This window comes from Trachypithecus francoisi, unplaced genomic scaffold, assembly GCF_009764315.1.
Source record: "Trachypithecus francoisi isolate TF-2019V2 unplaced genomic scaffold, Tfra_2.0 Lachesis_group13, whole genome shotgun sequence".
NCBI lineage: Eukaryota > Metazoa > Chordata > Mammalia > Primates > Cercopithecidae > Trachypithecus > Trachypithecus francoisi.
The window spans coordinates 39,153,030-39,165,436 of NW_022681458.1; the positions used below are offsets into that span (position 1 = coordinate 39,153,030).

A 12,407-nucleotide genomic window follows, 5' to 3' on the forward strand; every position below is an offset into this window, starting at 1 on the left:
AGGTCAGGAGTTTGAGAGCAGCCTGACCAACACGACCAACATGATATTTTTGTCTCTACTAAAAATACAAAAATTAGCCAGGCGTGGTGGTAGGTGCCTGAAATCCCAGCTACTCGGGAGGCTAAAGCAGAGAACAGTTTGAACCTGGGAGGCAGAGATCACACCACTGTACTCCAGCCTGGGTGACAGAGTGAGACTCTGTCTCAAAAAAAAAAAAGAACTGGTTGGGCATGGTGGCTCATGCCTATAATCCCAGCACTCCAGCACTTTGGGAGGCTGAGTGGGCAGATCACCTGAGGTCAGAAGTTCGAGACCAGCCTGGCCAACATAGCGAAACCCCATCTCTACTAAAAACACAAAAACTAGCTGGGCATGATGGTGAGCATCTGTAATCCCAGCTACTCCAAGGCTGAGGCAGGAGAATTGCTTGAACCTGGGAGGCGGAGGTTGCAGTGAGCCCAGATCGTGCCATTGCACTCCAGCCTGGGCGACAAAAGTGAAACTCTATCTCAAAAAAAAAGAAAAAACGTTTAAGAATTACTGCTCAGTCTGGGCAAGGTAGCTCACGTCTGTAATTCCAGCACTCTGGGAGGCTGAGGCCGGCAGATCTCGAGACCATCTTGGCCAACATGGTGAAACCCCATCTCTACTAAAAATTCAAAAAATTAGCTGGGTGCGGTAGCACGCGCCTGTAGTCCCAGGTATTCGGGAGGCTGAGGCAGGAGAATCGCTTGAACTTAGGAGGCAGAGGTTGCAGTGAGCCGAGATAGTGCCACCGCACTCCAGCCTGGTAACAGAGCGAGAATCTGTCTCAAAAGAAAAAAAAAAAAAGAACTACTGCTCTAGCTTATTTCAGCTTACTCTCTGACCTTCAATTTAGATGTTATTTATTTATTTATTTTGGAAGCTTTTCCTGACCAGCTGGCTTGGACGTAGGCTCCCTTAATAATCCTCTTCAGCTAGTACTAGCAGCTCTTTTCAAGGCCATTGTATTTTTAAAAAATATAATGGTTTCACTGAGATAATTAGCATATACTGCTTTAGCATATACTGCTCACCTCTTTAAAATATATAATTTTTAGTGTATTCATATAGCTGTGCAACCATCACCAATCAATTTTAGAGCATTTTCATCACTTCCAAAAGGAACTCTGTACTTATCAGCAGTCACTCTCCATTTTCTCCCGAATCCTTCAGCCCTAGTAGTAGGCTGGAGCAGTAGCTCACTAATGTTGCTGTGAACATTTGTGTACATGCTTTTGTTATATGTTTTATTTTTATTTTTAGAAACAGAGTATATTAGTCTGTTCTCACATTGCTGTAAAGAGCTGCCTTAGACTGGGTAATTCATGAAGAAAAGAGTTTTAATTGACTCATAGGTCTGCAGGCCTAACAGGAAGCATGACTGGAAGGCCTCAGGAAACTTAACAGTCATGGACCAAGGCAAAGGGGAAGCTAGCACCTTCTTCACATGACAGCAGGAGAAAAAGAGAGTGAAGGGGAAAGTACTACCCACTTTTAAGCAACCAGATCTCGTGAGAACTCATTCACTATATCGAGAACAGCAAGGGGAAAATCTGCCTCCATTATTCAATCACCTCCCACCAAGTCCCTTTCCCAACATTGGGAATTACAACTGGACAGGAGATTTGGGTGGGGACACAGAGCCAAACCATATCACAGGGTCTCACTGTGTTGCCCAGGCTAGAATGCTATAATAGCTCACTGTAATCTTGAACTCTAGGCCTCAAGGCATCCTCCTGCCTTGGCCTCCCAAAGTGCTGGGATTACAGGCATGTGCCACTGAGTCTGGAATGGATATATGTTTTCAACTGTCTTGGATATATACCTAGGAACGAAATGTCTGGGTCTTATGGTGACTTTATGTTTTACAATTTTGGGAACTGACAGCCAGTTTTTCAAAACATTTTTGTTTTTTGAGACAGGGTCTTGCTGTGTTGCCCAGCCTATAGTGCATTGACTTTTCACAGGCTTGATCATAGCATAGCACACTGAAGCTTCCACCACCTGGCCTCAAGGGATCCTTGTGCCTCAGCCTCCCAAGTAGCTGGGACTATAGGCCGGTGCTACCATGCCTAGCCTAAAGCATTTTATATTCCTACTAGCAGGGTATAAGGGTTCTAATTTCTCCATACCCTTGTCAACACTTGTTATTTTCTGTCTTTTTGAACATAGCCCTTCTAGTGGGTATAAAGTGGTATCTCCTTGTTTGTTTGTTTTTTTTTGAGACAGAGTCTCACTCTGTCACCCAGTCTCAAGCTGGAGTGCAATGGCGTGATCTCAGCTCACTGCAGCTTCCTCTGCCTCCCAGGTTCAAGCGATTCTCCTGCCTCAGTCTCCTGAGTAACTGGGATTACAGGCCTGCGCCACCATGCCTGGCTAGCTTTTGCCATTTTTAGTAGAGATGGGGTTTCACCATGTTGGCCAGCCTGGTCTCCAACTCCTGACCTCAAGTGATCTGCCTGTCTTAGCCTCCCAAAGTGCTGGGATTACAGGTATGAACCACCGCACCCGATCTTTTTTTTGTTTGTTTGTTTGTTTGTTTTTTTGAGACAAGGTCTCACTCTGTTGCCCAGGCTGGAGTGGAGTGGAATGATCTTGGCACACTGCAACATGTTGCCCAGGCTGGTCTTGAACTCCTGGGCTCAGGAGATCTGCCCACCTGGGCCTCCCAAAGTGCTGGCATTATAGATGTGAGCCGTGGTTCCCGGCCTCCTTGTGTTCTTTTTTTTTTTCCTTTTTTTTTTCAAGATGGAGACCAAAACAACAACAACAACAAAAACAAAAAACAAAACAGTCATTCTTTTGCATATGGATGTCTAGTTGTGCTAGTACCAATTGTTGAAAAGACTGTTCTTTCACCATTGATTTGTCTTGGTGTTTTTGTTGATGTAAATGTGAGGGTTATTGATTTATTTCAGGATTCTCAATTGTATTTGTTTATATTCTTATCCTCTATGAGTATGCCCATAAGGCCACTGTTTGTGCCAGTAGGGCTATTGTGCTTTACAGAAGAAATTTAAGAAAAATCATTTTTTTCATTAAAAGTCATGTTTACTAATCTAGCATCATAATTCTAGTCTTAGAACCTCCCATGCAGTTGGAAAGGGAATATGTGAAGAGGTGAGAATGTTGGAGATGTAGGGTAGTTCTCAAATTGAGGCCCCATTTTGCTTGCTCTAAAGCCGAAAACACAGGTTCTAGCAAAGAAGAGGAGCCAAGCGGCTGGAGATGAAAACAAAAGCTTTTGGTTCAGATGGTAAAGGAGGCCCTCAAGAGCAGTAGAATCAGTGTATCTGGAAGGCCGTGCTGGAAGCATTCTCATGAAGTAGGGGGTTTCTTCCTGGCATCCAAGTCCTTTTTAATTTCTTCAAGTTTTTAAGCCAGGTTTGGTATGTCATAGTTCTGAGCCAGATACATTCCAACCACGTTGCCCAATGTAAATCCAAGCAGGAACTGGAACATGATGTTGGTGGGAGGGCCAGGAGGGTGCAAAGGGCTGCTGCAGCTCGGTGGGCCGGTCCGAGCCTGCTTCCCCATGCACGGGGCGCAGAACCGCACCCCCACCTCCTTTTTTTTTGAGTCGGAGTTTCGCTCTGGTCGCCCAGGCTGGAGTGCAATGGCCTGGATCTCAGCTCACTGCAATCTCCGCCTCCCGGGTTCAAGCGATTCTCCAGCCTTAGCCTCCCTATTAGCTGTGATTATAGGCGTCAGCCACCACGCCTGTCTAATTTTTGTATTTTTACTAGAGACGTGGTTTCACCCTGTTGGCCAGGCTGGTCTCGAACTCCCGATCTCTGGTGATCCGCCCGCCTCCGCCTCCCAAACTGTTGGGATTACAGGCGTGAGCCACAGCGCCCTGCCAAGAAGAATCATTCTTTAACCTTAACTCAAAGCAACCAATTCAAGGGTTGGAATTACCCATCCCCTATTTAGAACTTTCAGCAGCGGTCTTCAGCATCAGTAGCCATCAAGACTGTGTTGGGTCGTTGATTTCTTGTTTTAAATCACGGTCATGTGTTTGGCAAGGGTGCTGGTTAATGGAAAATGTTAGTTCTAGAGCTTGAAGTACTGGCATTCAGATAAACATATTTGGGGGTGGGAGGTTGATGAGCAAGGCTGGGAGGAGACAAAAGAAGTATCCCGGCTCAGTCGTCAGAGACGCGCAAGGTGTAATGGAGAGAGGAATCTAGGCTGTGAGAGTGGCTCCAAACATTGATACATGGAGCCAGGACTTTTGCTCCTGGGGGATGGCCCTAGTACTGATGCGCTGGACCTGGTCCTTGAAGGAGCCGACAAAACTGCCGTTCACCCGCGCGACCACCGGCAAAGCAGCTCCATAGCCCGTCCCTCCTCTTGGCCGCTCCCCCACCCATTTTCCCGCCTTGTCTTTCCTCTCTTCTCTCTCTCCCTCCTCCCTGCGCGTAGCGGAAGTGACGCGAGGCGTAGCGGAAGTTACTGCTGCCGCGGTGTTGTGCTGTGGGGAAGGGAGACGGATTTGTAAACCCCGGAGCAAGGTTCTGCCTACCCGAGGCCGCTGCTGTGCGGAGACCCCCGGGTGAAGCCACCGTCATCATGTCTGACCAGGTACCGGGCTGGGAGCTATCCAACGGCGGTGGCCAGGGCCTTCCCTGCAGGTCTGCCTGCCGCTAGGCTGGGGTCGGGGATGGAGGCGCGGGGGAGGGGAGCGCGGAATGGGGGAGGGGGCGGCTGGTGGGGACTGGGCAGGCGAGGGAGGGGAGCCGACTAGGGCCGGAGGTGCCGGGGCCTGCTGCGGGGCTCCCGGAGCCTCCCGCCCCTCTCCGGGCTCGCTCATCACCCCCTGTACCCCAAAGCCTCTGATCGCGGCCTCCTGCATGTCGTCCCACTTCTTTCTCCCGGGTCGACCAGGTGCAGAGCCCCTCTTCCACCTCCCTGAGAGGGTCCCTGGAGGACCCGTGCATCTCCCTCCACAGGACTGATCGCAGAAGCAGAGCCCTAGGCCTCAGTTACGTAACGGGAGAGAATCCCTGACTGGGAGGCTCCGTGGCCCTGAGAAGCGGCTGGACTCTCCACTTTGTGCTGCTTCGTCGGGAGGGCGTGGGGCGGCGAGGGAGGGAGACGTCCGATGTTGTTGGGAATCCTGTCTCCGTTCGGATTGGAGCTAGGGCAAGGATGCCGCTGCTCTTCTCTGAGTCTTTTTCCGTGTGGGGGTGCAGAGCTGTCGCCTCTTTACTGTACTTTCCCGTTTCTTACTCGGGATTGGTTCATTCTAGCTCTCCAGTTGTAAGAGAGCATTTAAAATAACCAGGAAAGAAAATAGAACTAAACTGCTACAGCAACAAAAAGCATCTCACCTGGGCATTAACCTGAAGCAGGCTCATATTTTTGAGGAAAAGCATAGGAAAACTTTGTGTATGTAGAGTAGTTGCAGAAAGTTGCCTGGTAAGGCAAAGTGCTCCAGCTCACTGTTAGTATCAATAATTTACTTGGGATTTGCACTTAATCACGAGTGATCGATTTTCCCTAAGCTTTTCTTCCTCATCCTGTTCTAATTAACCACCTTGATGGCTAGTTTTTAATTCATAAAGTTTTTGTCTGGTCTTTTGTTGGCTCAGACGACTTTGACTTTTTTTTTTTTTTTTTTTTGAGAGGGAGTCTCGCTCTGTCACCAGGCTGGAGTGCAGTGGTGCGATCTTCACTCACTGCACCCTCCGCCTCCTGGGTTCAAGCAATTTTCGGGCCTCAGCCTCCCGAGTAGCTGGGATTACAGGCACGCACCACCACACCCAGCTACTTTTTGTATTTTTAGTAGAGACAGCATTTCACCATATTGGCCAGGCTGGTCTCCATCGCCCGACCTTGTGATCCGCCCGCCTCGGCCTCCCAAAGTGTTGGGATTACAGGCATGAGCCACTGAGCTCGGCCGACTTTGACTTTTCCATTATTTTTGGACTTTTATTCGTTTAGTGGTATTCAGAAAACTATTTTTCATTCAACTCCACGATGTACTTGAACTTTTAAATTTAACACACCTATTCCCTTGGCTTTTAACCCAGTTTTGTACCATTTGGTGAGAGCAAGTGAGGTTTTTGCAGATTTGTACTATTGTACAAAATGTACACTTAACATTTTAAAGCTTAACCCTAATCTAGATTGATTTTGGATGGATCTACTTACTAATAATCTAGATTAATTCCCAAATTGGCATTATAAGTGTTTCCCTAGGTAGTTGTTCACTTGGTTACTAGGAAGAGAAGTATAGGTGTAAATGCTTAGTTTCATCATCCTTTTATTTTGCTTCTCAGGAGCGTCTAGGAAGCATTTTGAAATTTATTGTAGACTGATGAAAGAGCAACATAAATAAATAATTATAAAATGTAGACTTTATTGCTCCATTTTGAAGTCAGGTCATTTAAGAGAGACATAAAGAAATGAGGGGCCGGGCGCGGTGGCTCAAGCCTGTAATCCCAGCACTTTGGGAGGCCGAGACAGGCGGATCACGAGGTCAGGAGATCGAGACCATCCTGGCTAACACAGTGAAACCCCGTCTCTACTAAAAATACAAAAACTAGCCGGGCGAGGTGGCGGGCGCCTGTAGTCCCAGCTACTCCGGAGGCTGAGGCAGGAGAATGGTGTAAACCCCGGAGGCGGAGCTTGCAGTGAGCTGAGATCCGGCCACTACACTCCAGTCCGGCGACAGAGCGAGACTCCGCCTCAAAAAAAAAAAAAAAAAGAAATGAGGGACCTAGGATACAAATACATTCTTTTATTTCATGTTCATACTAGGATTTGTCTTTTTCACTGTCATTCTTTTATGAGTGTTCAATGGACATTTCTAGAAACTAACGTGACCTGTGATAACAAAACAAATTAAATGTGGAAGCAGATGTGAAAATCCAGCTGTTTTTATTAAGTCAGACATTAAAGAGATTTGCAAAAAAGTGTAACAGTTCCACTCTTTCATTAATTTTGTTTTGAAAACTATTTTCAATAAAAATATGTATTTGTTAACATATAACAGGTTTGTTGGTATTTTAAAATGAATTAATATTTAAGACATTTCCCAGTTTTCAGTGTTTAATACTGGAAACATCAATAGATGTAACCAACCTAACAAAAGCTTTATGGGATTCTAAATAAATTTAAGTGTAAGATTCCTGAGAACAAAAGTTTGAGAATTGTTGCTGTAGGCTGATTGACCAACATCATTATTAATAATTAGGACTCGCCGGGCACGGTGGCTCATGCCTGTAATCCCAGTACTTTGGAAGGCCAAGATGGGGGGATCACTAGGTCAGGAGTTCGAGACCAGCCTGACTGACATGGTGAAACCCTGTCTCTACTAAAAATACATAAATTAGCCGGGTGTGGTGGTGCGCGCCTGTAATCCCAGCTACTCAGGAGGCTGAGGCAGGAGAACTGCTTGAACCCAGGAGGCGGAGGTTGCGGTGAGCAGAGAACACACAATTGCATTCCAGCCTGGGCGACTGAATGAGACTCTGTTTAAAAAAAAAAAAAAAAAAAAAGACCCAGTACGTTGGCCGGGTGCAGCAGCTCACACCTGTAATCCTAGCACTTTGGGAGGCCGAAGTAGGGTAGGATTGCTTGAGCCCAGGAATTTGAGACCAGCCTGGGCAACATAGAGAGACGTCGTCTCTACAAAAAATAAAATTAGTCAGGCATGGTGGCCTGTACCTGTAGTCCCAGCTACTCAGGAGGTTGACATGGGAGGATCACTTGAGCCCGGGAGGTCGAGGTTGCAGTGAGCCAAGATCATGCCACCGTACTCCAGCCTAGGCGATAGAGACCCTGACTCAAAACAAACAAGATCCAGTACAAGTTCAGTGTCGAGTGCTAAAGACTTAAAGAGTTATGAAGCTGAACCCTTAATCTTAAGAGGTTTATAAGTGAGAGCAAGAATCTCCAAATCCTGCACTGTTTAATATCAGCATGAGACTAAACCACTGTCCTAAAAAGACAACCTTAATTTGAATCAAGTTATTTTAGAGTGATGTATTTTCTGAGGCACCTCTCAGAAGGTTATTGTCTGGTGCCAAAATAGTGAAATTGAGTAATAAGGTTAAAATCGGTGGACATTAAATACACACAAGACTTCAATTGCTGGGTTCTCCATTGATTAATGAAAAATGATTGTTTTCGGAATTTGAGTGAAACACTACTTAATGGCTGAGTAGGGTGACTTATGTCTATAATCCCACCACTTTGGGAGACTGAAGTGGGTGGATCACTTGAGGCCAGGACTTTGAGACCAGCCTGGCCGACATAACTAAAGCCCGTCTTTACTAAAAATACAAAAATTAGCTGGGCCTGGGGGCTCATGCATGTAATCCCAGCTACTTGGAAGTCTGAGGTGAGAGGATTGCTTGAGCCCAGGAGGTGGAGGTTGCAGTGAGCCGAGATCATGCCACACTGCATTCCAGCCTGGGTGACAGAGCAAGACTGTCTCTCAAAAAAAGAAAAAAAGAAAAAAAAGAAAAGGAAAAAAACAAAAAACTTTTTTTGTTTTGAGATGGAGTCAAAAAATTAGCTACCACGCTCGGCTAATTTTTTTGTATTTTTAGTAGAGACAGATTTTCACCATATTGGCCAGGCTGTCTCGAACTTGACCTTGTGATCCACCTGCCTCAGCCTCCCAAGGTGCTGGGATTACAGCCGTGAGGCACCGTGCCCGGCAAAAAACAACAACAACAACAACGAACCCACTTCTTTATAATTTTAACAATTCCAACATCATCTAGTAGATTTGTGTACCATTATTAAATAATCCTTTAAAACAAGTTCTAAACCTAAGGCCCATAGACCATAAAGACTGAAAGTTTGCTTACATTGTATGGAGTGTTTTGTGAGTATCTGTGCATGTTTTTTTTTTTTTTTTTTTTTTTTAAGATAGAGCATTGCTTTATTGCCAAGGCTGGAGTGCAGTGTGGTGTGATCTCGGTTACTGCAACCTCTGCCTTCCGGGTTCAAGCAATTCTCCTGCCTCAGCCTCCCTAGTAGCTGGGATTATAGGCACATACCACCACACCCGGCTAATTTTTGTATTTTTTGTAGAGCTGGGGTTTCACCAGGCTGGTCTTGAACTCCTGATCTCAGGTGATCTGCCCACCTTGGCCTCCCAAAGTGCTGGGATTACAGGTGTGAGCCCGGCCATATTCTTTTTTTTTTTTTTAAATAGGAGAAAGGACCCATAGTCTCATCAGGGATATGTGATTCCTCAAAATGGTTAAGGACAATCCTTTAACCAGTAACAGAAATCTGATTGGGTGTTTTCCTTTATCCCAGTCTCACAGAACCAGAAGCTTAATATCAAAAGGATAAGTGTAATTTGTACAAATATTTTCCCCTTCCTCCTTTCTGATATTTGAGTTTATAGTGTTTCTTTTTTATATCAAAATCATCAAAGGTAGCTTGGTTAGCACTTCACTTCAGGTCTGTTAATTGTAGCAATTGGATGACTGATTTGCTCCACTCTAACTGAATCTATATTAACACCCCAGAGAGATTGAATGATTTCCTTTTATCTTTAGTCAAGGATTTGGAAGCATTGTGTAATTCTGATTATCGGATACATTACCTCAAAATTTTGTGACTTAAAACAACAGACATTTATTTTGCTCATAAATCTGCAATTTGGACAGGGCTCTGTGGGTTAGACTCATCTCTGCTTCTAGGTGTGTGGGGCCTCAGCTGAGATGACTCAAGTGGCTGGGGCCTGGAACAGCTAGGGGTGGGGTGGGATGAGACTGGATGGGGCAAGTGTCTCCATATAGTCTCAAAGCCTTTCTTAGTGGTTTCATCATGTGTTCTCAACATAGAGACCCCAGGGAATTCAGACTTACAGCTGAGGGATCACAGAGAATAGGTGTTCCAAGAGAACCTGGTGGAAATAGCAAGGCTCCTACAACCTAGCCTTGGAAGTCACTTCTGTATTCTGCTGGCCATTCAAATCACTAAGGTCAGCCAGATTCAAAGGAAAGGCATTTATTTAGACACTGTTTCTCAATGGGAGGAGTAACAAAGAATTTGCAGTTATCTTTAATCTACATTAATTTTTCCTGCCATGATAGTATTATTACCTGCAGTGTTCTATATAACTCCCTGCTATTGATTTTTACTGATTTTAGAAATTCCTTGCTTGAGGTAGCAGGAGAATATGATGAACTGGTTGTGTATTAAAATTCATAATTATGTGTACTACTATTTATATCATAGAATAGTTATGTTAAATTGTAGTTATTACTTGCATATGTAGTTAATGATGTGTACCTTAAGCATTTAATGCCCTAGGAGAAGAAGAATACATATTCTATGTTCTCTCTGATAGACATGAGGTCCTGCTAGTGGATGTTAACAAATGTATGGATTGTAGCATTATCTAAACAAATTTTAAAGGAAGCATTATCTAAACAAACTTACTAGTAGTTTAAAAATTGAATATGAATGTTATGATTAGAGTACTCATTAAGATTTAATAGTCCAGATTTCAAAACTATTAAGCAGTTGTCAAATCATGACATTCTTTAGTCCCGAAGGCAGTTAGGGTATCTCTTTCATAATTTTTAACGTGTAGTGTTACAGTTATTTATGTTCCTTTTTTTTTTTTTTTTTCCGGAGATGGCGTCTTGCTCTGTGGCCCAGGCTGGAGTGCAGTGGCATGATCTTGGCTCATTGCAACCTCTGCCTCCTGGTTGAAGTGATTCTCCTGCCTCAGCCTCTCAAGTAGCTGGGATTACAGAAGTGTGCTACCATGTCCGGCTAGTTTTTGTATTTTTAGTAGTGACGGGGTTTCCCATGTTGGACAGGCTGGTCTTGAACTCCCGACCTCAAGTGATCCGCCTGCCTTGGCCTCCCAGAATGCTGGGATTACAGGCATGAACTACCGCGTTGCCAGTTATTTGCATTCCAGGTGTCTTTTCTCCATTACATCAGGCTTTATTCATCCTTTTTTTCCCTGTAATGCTTAGCACATTGAGTGGATAATTAGTAAAAAATTTTTTAAAGGAGAGTGGCCAGATTCATTCAACAGATGTTTATTGAATGTCACACTGTTCACAGCACGATTCTAGGCCCTAGAATTGTAAGGTCGCCTCAAAAACATGAAACAGCAGGTACCTTCCTCCTCCTTTTTCAGTCCTCTTGATGTTGTTTTGTTATTGAGGCAGGGTTGGTTGCCATGGAATCGTTTTTCTCTTATGATATTTTTGCATACCTTCTTCACCTTTACTTTTGTTAGCAATAGACCTGGTAACTTTATCTCCGAAGTTGAATCATGTACTTCTTCCAGAACATTGGGATTGTTAAGGACAATTTTTTTTTTTTTTTTTTTTTTTGTGAGGCGGAGTCTCGCTCTGTCACCCAGGCTGGAGTGTAGTGGCCGGATCTCAGCTCACTGCAAGCTCCGCCTCCCGGGTTCCCGCCATTCTCCTGCCTCAGCGTCCGGAGTAGCTGGGACTACAGGCGCCCGCCACCGCGCCCGGCTAATTTTTTTTGTATTTTTAGTAGAGACGGGGTTTCACCATGTTAGCCAGGATGGTCTCGATCTCCTGACCTTGTGATCCGCCCACCTCAGCCTCCCAAAGTGCTGGGATTACAGGCGTGAGCCACCGCGCCCAGCTAATTTTTTTTTTTTAAACGAAAGGTCTCACATATTTATTACTGAACCTAGCCAATCAATGGGTTCGTAACAGATTCAGAGAGAAAAAATATATTCCCAATAAAACATGTCCAACTCTTCAGATAGTGGTGACATTTTCAGTTCGATATGGTGACATCATTGTGATCTTCAGACAGTATAAGTATGTTGTATCATGTAATTCCTTATAGACCCAGCTTGGTTCTTCTCCAGTGTCTCCTTTTGGAGTTTTACCTGTTTTTATTACCAGTTTTCATCTGAATCCACTGGGGAATGGGATGATTTTGCTTTTGTTTCTTGACCAGAAATCACTTAACCTTGAAAGTCTTTTGAGAAGACATGCAAGAAGTGGAGTTAAGCACACACCACGATGGCGGATAAAGCAAGAGAGGCTGATAATCTTTTTTTTTGAGACGGAGTCTCGCTCTGTTGCCCAGTCTGGAGTGCAGTGGTGCCGTCTCGACTCACTGCAACCTCTGCCTCCCGGGTTCAGATGATTCTCACGCCTCAGCCACTCCACGTAGCTAGGATTACAGGCACCCGCAATCATGCCCAGCTAATTTTTGATCTTTGTAGAGACGAGATTTCACCATGTTGGCTAGGCTGGTCCTGAACTCTTGACCTCAGGTGATCTGCCTGCCTTGGCCTTGAAAAGTGCTGGGATTACAGGCATGAGCCACCGCGCCTGGCCCAGTTAATTTTTTATTAAGACATCTTTAGCATTCCATTTTGGAATTCCCTGAAGTTGTGA

General features: G+C 44.9%; 1 protein-coding gene and 1 pseudogene across 1 annotated transcript in view; one reads left to right on the top strand and one right to left on the bottom strand.

Annotated features, from left to right (window-relative positions):
* Positions 1 to 3,244: 3,244 nt before the first annotated feature.
* On the bottom strand, positions 3,245 to 3,612 carry LOC117095340 (annotated as a pseudogene).
* Positions 3,613 to 4,452: 840 nt separating this feature from the next.
* The window catches only part of SUMO1 (small ubiquitin like modifier 1), a 34,422-nt gene continuing 26,467 nt past the window's right edge, over positions 4,453 to 12,407 (top strand). Inside the window, exon 1 of the mRNA XM_033230681.1 lies at positions 4,453 to 4,608. Coding sequence (XP_033086572.1) covers positions 4,597 to 4,608 — 12 coding nt within the window. The 5' untranslated portion in view covers positions 4,453 to 4,596. The remainder of the gene's footprint in view (positions 4,609 to 12,407) is intronic.